This window comes from Falco naumanni, chromosome Z (assembly GCF_017639655.2).
Source record: "Falco naumanni isolate bFalNau1 chromosome Z, bFalNau1.pat, whole genome shotgun sequence".
NCBI classification, from domain to species: Eukaryota; Metazoa; Chordata; class Aves; order Falconiformes; family Falconidae; genus Falco; species Falco naumanni.
This window is the reverse complement of record NC_054080.1, coordinates 32156981-32169543: the sequence shown is the minus strand read 5'-3', so window position 1 is coordinate 32169543 and position 12563 is coordinate 32156981. Positions and strand designations below refer to the sequence as shown.

Here is a 12563-nt window from a genome sequence, read left to right as displayed (position 1 = left end):
CAATGATGACTGTGCTACCATTGGTCCACATCTGGGCACCGTGGCCAAGGGAGTGTATGCTTGCAGGAAGCAGCTTACAAGGCCAAAGATGGTCTGGCACACAGCTAAGCATCTCTATCAAATGAATAATGGTGTGTAATATGTTCATTCTCTGAACAGACACCGTAGCAGGGTAGTGGCTTAGACTGCTCTTTCACTTCTTTCTAAGACTCTAACACAGAAAACCTATGGAACAGTGTCTTTTTTTAGGTGGCTCCCTCACGGAGTGCACCTTTCAAATCTGAGGTCAGCCAATACCCTGCTGAATAATCTTGTTTACTGTTAAGATGTCATTTGCACCTCTCCTTTGCCAAAAGCTTGTGCCAGTGTTCTGTGTGCTAGTTCTTGGCAGCATTTGCCACTAGGCAAGCAATCTTTTCCAGCAGAAGCTCCCAGTGAGGCTGTAAGCAGACTCCGCTGCCTTGGGAGTGGTGCTAGCCAGCCACTGTGGCCAGTCTACCAGAAGAGAGGCTGTTCTCAGACATTGGTGAAAGCAAGCCAGATTATGGTAGCTTCTGATGTGCATGGTAACTGTCCACCAGAAATGTAGAGGGAGGTCACATCAGCTGAGTGAGAATGTCAGGATGAGAAAGGCACTACTCCAGTGTATAGATATTTCCCAATCGTATCAATCCTAGGTCAGACAAAGCTCTCTTCAATGCTCTGTTGATGGTTACCTTACTTGTTACCATAGAGGTCCTAAACAGGCTGTGAGCTACTGACAGAGGTCAGCCACAAGGCTTCCTATCCCAGGAAATTTGTTCAGTACGTTACAGTAAAGTTTGATAAAGTTAGCTTGACGTGTAATCAGAGATTCAGTACTTGACTGAAGATTACCTGGAATGGAAACACTCCCTGCCTGTGTTTTTCTTGCTCTCTTCTCTGTAGATAAGATACTTGGTCCAATGTCTGCGTGTGCACTTCCTTCCGAGGGCATGCAACGGTGTTCCTGAGCAGGATCAACCCAGGGCAGAACAGAAGCAGCAGATTACTGGACACAAGAGGGAAGCTGTAGCTGTAGGCTAAGGAGCTGTAGGCTAAGGAGCAGTATCCACAGCTGTACTAACCAGGGCAGACCTGGCTGTGATGCAGCGTGTTCACAGCCAAAGCGAGCTTACCCCTGCCCTCCTGAGAGATTAAGTTTGTTGATGGGAGTAGGCTGAAAGTGGTGTGAATAAGAAGCACAATATGATTATCTTACAACACTTCGGCAGCCTATCCAGTAGCTGCCTGTGCACCTGAAAAGGATTTCCTTCCATACTGGAAAAACCTTACTCCAGTAAAGGGAGGCAAGCGGACAGATGTTAACCTGGGCCTGTAACCTTTGACTCAGCAAAGGATGTCCCACAAAGCAAGCCTCTCCAAGGATGTGAGCACCAAGATTTTATGACAGCCAGCAGACTCTGCTCCATACTTATCATTACTCTTCATGTTCACAACACCATTGTTGCTCTTAGGAGCAGGCGTGTACAAATGGGTCTGGAACTGACACCATGACAAAGACTGGAAAGACATCTCACCAGTGGGCAGGAGTGTCTGCAGTATAGCAGTCTGAGGCCTGGATCTTATATTGGTGCCAGGAGGCCAGTAAGCATGTTTTAGGGTCATTGCTTGTTATGACTGAAGATGATGAAGGCCTTATCTGGCAGGTCTCCCAGAAAAAGCCTAGTTGAGGAACATTTGAAAGCCAGACACAGACAAGACAGTGATCGCTGTTCCACATCGAAATGCCCAACAGCAAACCATGAACAATCCCAGTCTGGCAAGCACTCACATGACATGACAAGGACATAACCTTCTGCATGTTCGTAAGTGAAGATAGTGGTGTCTAGAAACCATAACTTAAGGGTAGAGAGATCAGAAGATGAGCAGGCCAAAAAAAAAGAAGACTGTAAAAGTCTGTGAGCCTGCTGCCAAGGACCCAGTCATAGGTCTGTGGTGCTGCACCAGCAGGTCCTAGGTCAGATATACCAAGCTGTTTTGAACAACTTTGACAATGTTAAGTGAATTTATCCTGGGTCTGGGACTTACCTTGTCACATGCCTGTGACAGTTTTGATATGGTCTTCAGTGTCCTAAAATTATATTTATAGGACTCCTGGTAACAGCCTGATAGTTGAGCCAATCTTCCCCCTGCAGAATGTTTGTAAATAATACCAGCTTGTGAGATTCCTGCTGTGCCCCATGCATGGCAGTCAGCACGGCTTCCAGACACCTCATGGCATGCAACCATGCAACCCAAATTCTAGTGATACTGTATAGGTTATGTAAAAAAAAAATAATAAAAAAATAAAATCAACCATCAACTGCACATCAGAAAAGTAGTGTGGGTGCAGATAAGATCAAGATCTGAGAAAGCTGCAATCCTAGCAGTTAAGTAATAGTTTCACTAATAGGAGCATACTGCCTTAATCCAATTGCAAGCAAGAAAAGATTCCCATAAAGTGACAGATCAGCCCAAGGATATAAGAAGTACCTCTACATCTACACATATAACACAGGATCTCATATACTGTCACTTCAGTCATGGCTAGCAATGGCATTCTGTTTTACATGCTTTACTTAATTGATACAGGAGGAGAAATGTGCTGGGTCCTTAAGTGTACATGCATCACATCGAAGGCCTTATTTACCTATATGTTTTCACATAGTACTGTGTAGACCTTAGACTGGAGTCAGGAAGACAATAGCTCTTTTGCTATTATCTAGATGGTGTTATTAAGTTTTTACAAGACAGTACAGTTAATCATTCTTATGCTCACTGACTGTAAGTGTGCATGTAAGCAAATATTTCAATAGAACACAGGGTACAACTGGAAATAGTTAATGGATCTGAGGGAGCAGAGCTACCTTTTGCAACAGAATATTTGTCTTTGAACTTTGGAATAGGACTGTCAGACTTTTTTTTTTTAACCTCTGTCTAAGCAACCCCCCCCCCCCCCCCAAGTTCCAAATGGCTGTTCTTTCATTCAGCAGTAATTTCTAAAATGCTCTTATGGCTACTAAAGTAAATAAATATCTTTCTGTTCCATTTGACTCTGGCAGGAACTGCAAGCCCATCAATGGCTGCAGACATGACAATTTCTGTCCTGGTGGTAGGGCATACTTTAAAAGAGAAAAGCCAGCTGCAGGTCTTTGGTAGAGGAGTGTGACCATGCATGGGCTGAGATTGTGTGCTTGGTTACATCACAGATGGAGCTGGTACAGTGGATATAGCTTATGTTACATCTGTTTTGCCTGTCCTATTTTCATCTTCCATATCATAGTCGGAGATGCTGATGGCACTTTGTCCTCTTCAGGTTGTACACTTCCCTTCTTTATTCCCTAGGCAATTTTGTCTGCCTTTCTTAATTCTCTGGGAACTTTGGGATTGCTAATACAGGTTCTTCACTAAAACCTTCCCTTGGCAAGAAAGCACAGAGGAAAAGCCCAGTCTAAGAGGCTCACAAATGCATGGGAAGGCACAGAAGGAAGTTCTGAATCTCAGCACAGAGCCTATCATTGATTTAAGAGATCTGCCAACTGCCCCATTCACACTTTTTATCCTTTGTGTCCAGCCTGGCACTGATCTGTTATAGAAACTGTGCGTGATTGTGTCTCCCCCTTCCATCACATCTAGAACATTGCATCAGCAGTTCACTTGTACAGATTTCCACCCAAGCAGAAGCAGTGTGCCTGGGAAAGAGTAGGCAAGGCAGCAGAGGCAGGGCTCAGGCTGCACTGTACCAGAGAAATTAGGTGTAGTGCTCTGGCAAGGATGGAGAAATCAGCTTTGAGAGCTGCTGGCAAGACCCTGATCATCCCTCTTATATGACCAGGGCTGGACCTACCTCAAGGGTGCTTACAAAGCCTTTTGCTTAGGGCATACTGAAGTCAGAATTTGGCTTGGGCCAAATGGCTGCAAGTCACACTACCAGAATGTTGCCAACATAACTTCATTTTTAATTCCTATTTGGCACTTCATACTGGCAAAACTTCTGTCTTGTCAGATTTCAGTTAAATCAGGCCACAGATTCAGAAGTTACAGGAAATCATACATTGACCCACATATTACATTATGTTTGTTTTCACTGGAAACCAGGCAAGAAAAGCCTTTCAGGAGTTTAAAGGGTATCTTCAAATGTGTCATAGATAAATTTCAAATGCCAGTTTTCATCCCCTGGGTAAAAGAACTCCAGTGTTCCTATACAGGTGCATGCCCAAATTTTACTACCTGTGCTCCTGCAAGATTCATTGGCACAAAGGGGTGCATCATGGGGCTACTCCTAAGTATTTGAACACAGATATTCAAGGCTGGATAAAAGGGTTGCAGCCTGAGGTCCTGGGAATACAGGAGAAGTAGTAAGCAAATGCTAACAATTAAGTAAAAATCACATCGTGTGCATAAATGCAGCATTCTTCGAAAGATACAAAGTTGTTTCTCAGCTGGACCTAAGCCCATAAGAAGCACTACTAAGAAAGCTGTATTATATATTGCAAATTAAGAGAACATTAAGAGAGACTGCATATGAGACAAGGTGGAAACCAGCTGGCCTAGAAGTAGGTAATCAAATGGAAACGGAAAAAACAGCTTAGCTGAAAGAAGTCTAGGTAAATTTCAGTTCAGCAAAGATGTAGAAATCTTAATATCCTGTTAAAAACTCAAAATCCAGCAAGCAAGTTCATTACATTGCTTCTATTGCTGCTGCTGCTGGAATAGGAAGGGGCATGGGTTGGACAAGAAGCATGACTTGCTTACGGTGAGCACCCATTACTTTAGAGGAGGAAAATTTGTGTATAATTCTGAGAACATTAGTAACATGTAAATTTAGAGAGCCAGAAGAAGGCAGCCATCTGACCCATTATCTGCAATTAAGTGCCACCTTTGCTATATAATATTTATATTTTTCCTTTTTATTACCTGTATTCTTCAGAGTGATGAATGGGAAACTTCACTACAATTTTACTGCCTTGGATAACCTTATGGATCGCCTGTGGGAAAATAAGCTAATTCCAGGTGAGGGCAGCTCCCTACCTCCACAACGTGCTACATCTGTTTGCCTATGTTGTGCAATCATCAGAGAATTCTTAGCTTTGCCAAAGCTGATTTTGATAAAAATCCATTCTTCTCCTTTTTGCCTTTACCTTATATCCATATAAATATAAAGTGTGAGCAAAACACATTTACAACAATTAAGACAACATGAATAGCTTCACATTGCTTTCAACAACAGTTAGAGATGTATAAATTCGGAAATTACATTAACATGTACCTAAAAGGGCCAGTGAAGCATCTACTCAAAGGTATAGTTTCCACTGAATTTCAGCAAATATCCAGGTTCCCTCTGAGACCTGAATTTATGATGGTAAGTATTAGTATTGATTACTGTAGTCATTGACAAGTAACAAGTTTGAGCAACCTCAAATCTGAAATATTCCCGGTGGGAACATGTTAAAGCAGGAAAGCCCATTTAATGATGCTTCTTCATTAACAAGTTTGTTTCAGATAATGCAATAATCCCTTTGTTAATCAAAAGTCAATACCATTCACAAAAAAAGAAAACCAATCTTTGATGCCTTTTTTAGGATTTGAATTGATGGGGAATCCATCAGGATATTTTTTTGATTTTGAAGATAAAGAACAGGTAGTAAGGTGGAGAAACTTAATTACACTTCTGGCCAACAGATACATAGGTAAGTTTTGAAAAAAGCCCTTTTATTTGTTCTGTTGTAATCCCTTCGAACTACCTCAAAAAGTTCTGTGTATTATGATCAATTTCAAGACCCTAGATGTCAGCACAGAACTGGAAAGACGGTATGCCGGAGCAGACAGTGGGATAATAGCTGGTTTTTTTGCTGATCTGTGACTAACACCCTGAATGAGTAGTGTGTTCTGGGTAGCACATTTGGCCTGCCTCTGAGGACTGACTTTTTAACTTTGTTATGTTGTTGTGGTTGTAAACCACCAGCTTGCACTAGGACATGGTAATCTGAATACTTCCCACATTCCAGCTTCAAATATCTCTAATGAGACAGAAGCTGCAACCTGCATTAAGGCGAGGTGAGTTCCCTAACCACAAGGCTGTAATGCAGTAATGCACATCACCTCCCTCTCATCTTTCATCTTTTTCAAATATTGCTGTGTTTCATCAAAAATGAGAGATCATTTTGAAACTACCAACACCACATTTCCCTCATTATTAAAAATAGGTAATATATATACCCTGTTATAGCTCTGGGTGCTATTGGATTGTCTGGATCAGTGAGTTACTAATTGATAGGATTGTCTGAATATATAGCTCACTAGTAAATGAGGCCTTCTGCAGATAGGTATGGATTGGAACATGTTGCTAAATGGAATTTTGAAACATGGAATGAACCAGACCACCATGACTTCGACAATGTCTCTATGACAGTGAAAGGTAAGCATGTTTTGGAGCACTTACTAGTGTAGTAAAGTGAGACAGGTATGTCGGGTGGGTGGAGGGTTGACAGTGGGAAAGGAGAGATGCTGGCAAAGAAATACGGTAGATAAGAAAGATAAGGAATGTGAAAGTTATATCTAGTCTGTTTTGCTAAGGTCATGTTGCTGTTCGATAACACTTTGTTCCCTGCTTGGACATCAGTATAAATACAGGGATAGCAGAACAGGGAAAACAGAAGAGAAGTTACATGAAGAAGATGCAGTTCATTATTTCAATATAAAGTAAGGTTACTGGGGTTAAGTGGGTAAAGGGTGCAAAACTTCGTTGATAGATGCATGCTTCGGGAACTTGTCCTCACAAGACCTTTGGAAGAACCTTGTGAATGCAGCTGAGGTTGGATGTCTTCTCATGCTGTCAGTGTATAGGGAAGGGTAGCCTCAGTTTGTGAGGTTCTGCCAATAAATGCAATAATAGAGTTATGACATCTCCTAGTAGTTTTAGATCAAAACTCTATTTTGAGTTATCGTCTTTGATACATGCATCTGCTCGGACTTCAGGGTTTCTCAACTATTATGATGCTTGCTCAGAAGGATTAAGAGCAGCCAGTCCTCTACTAAAATTTGGAGGGCCTGGGGATTCCTTCCACCCCTTACCAAAGTCACCCATATGCTGGAGTCTTCTGGGTCATTGCTACAATGGAACCAACTTCTTCACAGGGGAAACTGGTGTAAGGCTGGACTACATCTCTCTCCATAAGAAGGTCAGCCCAAGATTTGAATTTAAGGCTATTTTGTTAATCAGCTCAATCCAAGTTACATTTTATTCTGATTTATGAAGTTGATTTCCAGATGAGTGTCCAGCCTGTAGCAGGAAGCATGGCTACCTATTCTAATGAAACTTTGAAGATGTTCAGTTGCAAGACTTGAGCTCAAAGGAAATTTGCCTTTGCCTAATTCCCAGGGGGAAACAACTCCTCTACCTCTTTTCCATTTTATATTCTAGGAGGAACAGCACATGCTGTAGTGGATTAAGTAAAAATACTAATACTGTGTGACCCATGGCTCTTTAGGGACCCCATAAACAAGTTTTTAGAATATGTTGATGTTTATGTGTTTACTACTGTTTTCTCACTTCTACTAAGCAGGTATGAAATCTTATTGCAGGGAGGTGGGAGTTCTCTCTACATCTTGCAACAAGAAATAGAAACAGTTGAACAAATTCAGAAGCTGTTCCCAAATTTTGCTTCTATTGCCATATACAATGATGAAGCAGATCCAATGGTTGGATGGTCCATTCCACAGCTGTGGCGAGCTGATGTGACCTATGCAGCTATGGTTGTAAAGGTAAGTGTTTATTGACAGTCTTGTCACAGTAGGGTCTCCTGATGGGTTAATGCATTTACAAAAGTAGACTGACAGTCAATTTTTAAGCAGCTACTCAGAATAATAGATCCAACAAAAGGACAGCTCACTATTGATACAGCTGGGGTTTCCCTTAATAGTCTGGTTTCAGTAGCTTTATTTAGTTTGTATTTGTTTTCTTTATCTTCCCTTTCAAAAAAACCAAACAACTGAGGGCTAGCATTCCATGTGCTGGATAACGTGTCATATATTGTATACACCCCCCCCAGTTAGATCCACCTGCTAAGACTATACCCACACATCTTCTCTCCATGTAATACTACTGCTATCATCTCACTACTGCTAGCTGTCACCTGACTTACGTGAGACATTATTTCCCAGCTCCTTCATAAGTTTTATCTCATCAAGAGACATCAGGTACAATTAATAAGTCCATTGAGCTCTCTGCATAAGCCCATTCTTTGGTTTTGGATAATGACTGTACATGTGGTGTTATTGATTACTGTTAGTAATGATGACTGTTGCATCAGAAAAGCAGAAGAAGAGAATGGTCAGCATTCCTGCCCCTGCAAAAATTGTAGCCTGGCACCAGAGCAAGCACAGCTGTTTCCCCTGCATAGCAATAGTTCCCACTGCAGGCCTGTTGATTTGTGAGCCACTACCTTACACAGCATCCAAAGTCCAAGTACTCCTGTGCAAAGTAGTAATTCCCAAACCTGGGAGCATGTATGTCACCCAGAAACAAGATATGTCTTATCAGCTGCTCCTGCGGAGACAGAGGCTCCCAGTTCGTTTAGGCTGCGTACAGGAGCAGTCTTCTTCAAAGCAACAAGTTACTGACTGTATTGCAGTGAGTTTGTGAGAGCAAACAACAGTGTTTATAATGACTTGACAATATGAAGGGATTAAAAAACCCACATCCAATGGAAAATTAGCACCTGGGTGGATGGGATCTGGAGCCCTGTGTTCCTTCAGGGGTACAATTATGAGACCTTTTCAGTTGTCAGCCTTCTGAAGTTCTATTTGATTCTGATACTTTGGCACAGTCTGGTAAACAGAGAGCTTGGGACTGCTGACATTTTGCAGGGAAGCAGCATAGCAACCAGTGAAATGTCAGAACTAATTCTGTGTTAGCACCAAGTGGGTAAAGTGACTCATTGAGTTACAAGAATCCAGGACCAGCTCCCAGACATGCGTATAATTGTTACAAAGTAACTCCAGAATTGAATAAGCGTTTAGACTTAATTCAGATGGTAAATCTGGATTACTAATTTAATATTCAAGACAGGAGCATGGCTTGTAGTGCAGTAGCCAAGGAAATGTATTCATAATTTATGCAGAGTACTAGTGGGTACTTCAGATTTTCCAGTGATTAATGTATCACCTAATGAGTATTTTCTCCAAGAGTTGTGAGGAACAGTTTAATTCTTCAAACTTTTCTAAATGGTAGAGTGGCAGCTCTTTTCAATATGCTGAAAAAAATTAAAAGAAACAACAACATCGTGTGTTTGTTAGATTTTCTCCATGGTGAAGTTCTCTATGACTTCGCAGGTAATCATCCAGCATCAAAATCTGCTCATTTCCAAAGCCAACAACAGCATCAACTACACACTGCTGAGTAATGACAATGCCTTCTTGAGCTACTACCCCCATTACTTCACACAGCGGACTCTGACAGCCCGTTTTCAGATGAACAATACAAAGCCACCTCATGTCCAGATGGTGCGGAAACCAGTGCTGACTGTCATGGGGTTGCTGGCCCTGCTAGGTATAGTAACCACTGATTAAAGAGCATATCAATAACCTTTTCTGCCTAGAAGCTTCCTGCCTAAGAGAGATTATTCCAGCCATTTCACTACTGATAAAAGCAGGATTTCTCCTACCCTTTGTTTACCAGCTGTGTTAAGAAAATGAAAATTCATTTCCTCTGAGAGATTCATAGCTCAGGAGATGTTCCTGACAGTCTGTTATCCGTTTGATTTATTTTACTGCTTTGTTTAGACCCTGTGCATGCCAACCACTCCTTTTTTGTTCACTGGTACTTCCCTCTTGTGGCATCTCATCAGGCTGCAAATGTCTTTAAAAATTCCTACAGCTGGAAGACCCATAGAGCATGCTAAAGGAAGATGCTAATCACTGTTACATGCTTATTGTCGCTAGCTGAACTGGTAAGCATAAGAACTGCTGTAGTATGTGCATGCTCTGCTGTTGTAAAAGAAGCCTGACTGAATGCTATACATGGTAAAATAAGCTAGAAGATAACTCAGCCTATAGATCCCCATGTTTTGACCATTCCTCTATCAGAAGATGATGTAGGACTGACTAGCAGTGATGCTTACAGTGTTGTCACATTTTTTAAAGGAGAGAAACAGATTTTTGCAGAAGTGAACAACAGTGAAGGCGAAAACACTGAAAATGGTACAATTGGTGTCTTGGCATCTGTACACACCCCAACTGAGATGCAGCCCTCAGACAGTTGGCAAGCTGCTCTGCTGATGTATTCAAGTGAAGATAACAGAACTTCATCCAACATCAGCACCATCACGGTGAATGCCACCCACTTCCCCAAACTTAAAGGTAGCCAAACATTAAGTAGTCACCTCACATAATTTATCTTTAGGATAGAACATCTGTTGAAACATTTCTGCTGAGTTGCTTTCATTGCATGAGTGAGTTTCATTTGCTGTCTTTCTTCTGGACACTCCCAGATTTTCTGTGATACGGTGCTGCTTTTCTAGGAAATGTTTTTTCTGAATGCCTGCACTTTCACCCTGTCTTTAATGGCAGCTCTAAGTGCTCCCTTTTTGGGAAGTTACTAACCTCAGTGTCCTTGGCTGTATATTGCCAAGCAACAATTTTCTTACTGGGATGACTCCAAGACAGCCAACATGACCTCATGATTACATAGCTGATGCAGTTGTCAAACAAATGTGTGCAGCATCTGTGCAAAAAATAAGAGGGTTTCAGTTCTGGTTATGAAAGTAAGAGTTTGAAATTTAAACTTGGCAAACATGAATTGTAGAGCCTTGTAAGAGTGCTAGCCTCATGGCTTTCCTGTGGAGGTCAGGCTCTGAAGTGCTGCTGTCACTTTTGAGCAAGTAGACTTAAACAACTTCTGCTGAATTTATTCTTGTTAACCTTTAAATCCAAGTAGAGTTTACTTACTTTCATTTGTGTTTCTAAAGAGATGGTGTATGTAACATATTACCTGGATAACAACCAAACTAATCCCTACCTGAAGTGGAAAAACCTGGGAAGCCCTGACTTTCCTTTTCCAGAACAGTTCCAGCAAATAAGGGATGCTGAGGTATGACCATGTGTTTGCCTGAAGTGTGGCATGGGTAAAGTGCTTGTGAATTGGTTAACTACAGCTAGAAAGACAAGAAATAAGCTCAAGTAGTCAAAATTTTCTTATCTCACTGTCATCTTACATACATATGAAAATGCACTTGCAGGCATGCAGAGAAATGTAGCTGATACACAACTGATACCTTTGCATTTATGTTATACAAGAGTCTAAATGTAGATCACCAGCTTCTTTGCTACTGGCCTACCCTTAACTAAGGAGATGGAGTTGCTCCAGAGCAAGTTCCACCTTCTCTCTGAAACTTCAATAAGCTTTGAGACCCTTTCTGTTCTGTCTCACCAAATAAGTCACATGGCCCAGTGTATATTAAAGAAGGGCCATATTGCTGCATTAGAGAGTTGAAATGAACCCCATTCAATAACAGAAAACAAAAAAACCAAACAGCTCTCTTGAGATGGAAACTACCCAGTGCAAGTTCAGAAGACACATCTCCCAGGGGCTCACAGGTAGGCCTGCAGTTTACCTTCATCCTTACCAGTTCTGAATGCACCCCAGAGGAGACTGAGGAATAAGTCCTTTGTGAGGACTTCTCTCCTCTCTAATGAGAAAAGCCATGGCCAGATTACTTACTGTATCTGAGAATATGTGAGCACTCTGTCACTTCAGCTCCCTCTCCTGTAGTCTCCTTATGCATTCAGATCCACAGGTTAAAATAAAGGAGACCACCTCTATCACCTTAGGGGCTTACAGACAGTAACTGCCTTCTGAATTTAGTGTGCAGTACTGTGTCTTCTCTTCCCAGTCACCATAACCCACTATTGCTAAGGCCTGTGAGATACTACAGGAGCCATCAGCTCTTCCTTCAACAGGGCAGCAGCGAGGTTTTAGATACTCTTGGCCATCTGGTGAAATCTCAGCCTCAGAGACCAGCTGAGGGGGCTGTTGTAGCTAGCAATAGCTTTCACTGCACACTGGGAGTCCACAGCTAAGAGACAAGGGTGTGGTTTGTAAGGATCGCTAGCCTGAAAGAAACCATCCATGGGAAGTTACTAAAAATGACAGGTTGCACCTAAAGGGCATTTGTGATCAGCCCAGTTTGAGAGATGGACAAACCCTCTTGCTTCCTGAAGAGCTCGAAAACGGGCAAGACAGAAAAGCCTCTCAGCTTGAAGAACTTTGATGGCTGTAAGCCATTTACCAGCACCAACACTACTGGAAATTTACAGTCCCAAAGTAAACACACAGTCACTTCACAGTGATGTGCTGTACTGAAAGATTGTTCATAACACTTCTCTTTGGCTCAACAGGACCCGGTGGCAACAGGCCCATTCCCATTTCCTGAAGATGGCATCCTGACACTGAAGCAAGACCTTCCCATTCCCTCAGTCTTTCTGATCCACGTCTGTGCAAGACCCAGATCTTTTCCTGATCAAGTATGTGTTGTATTCTACTG

The 12563-nt window shown here is 41.9% G+C and overlaps 1 protein-coding gene across 5 annotated transcripts in view; it reads left to right on the top strand.

The window, feature by feature from the left end:
* Positions 1-12563, top strand: part of IDUA (alpha-L-iduronidase) — a 48277-nt gene that overhangs the window by 27510 nt on the left and 8204 nt on the right. For 4 of the 5 annotated variants that reach the window (XR_005825505.1, XM_040579027.1, XM_040579026.1 and 1 more), the window contains 9 exons: positions 4952-5034; positions 5604-5711; positions 6344-6439; positions 7000-7202; positions 7606-7785; positions 9355-9571; positions 10165-10380; positions 10989-11110; positions 12418-12543. Coding sequence is in view for 4 of the 5 variants with exons in the window: in XM_040579027.1 (XP_040434961.1) it covers positions 4952-5034; positions 5604-5711; positions 6344-6439; positions 7000-7202; positions 7606-7785; positions 9355-9571; positions 10165-10380; positions 10989-11110; positions 12418-12543 (1351 nt within the window). In the remaining variant the exon portion in view is untranslated. The remainder of the gene's footprint in view (positions 1-4951; positions 5035-5603; positions 5712-6343; positions 6440-6999; positions 7203-7605; positions 7786-9354; positions 9572-10164; positions 10381-10988; positions 11111-12417; positions 12544-12563) is intronic. The other variant, XM_040579028.1, reaches the window with a different exon arrangement.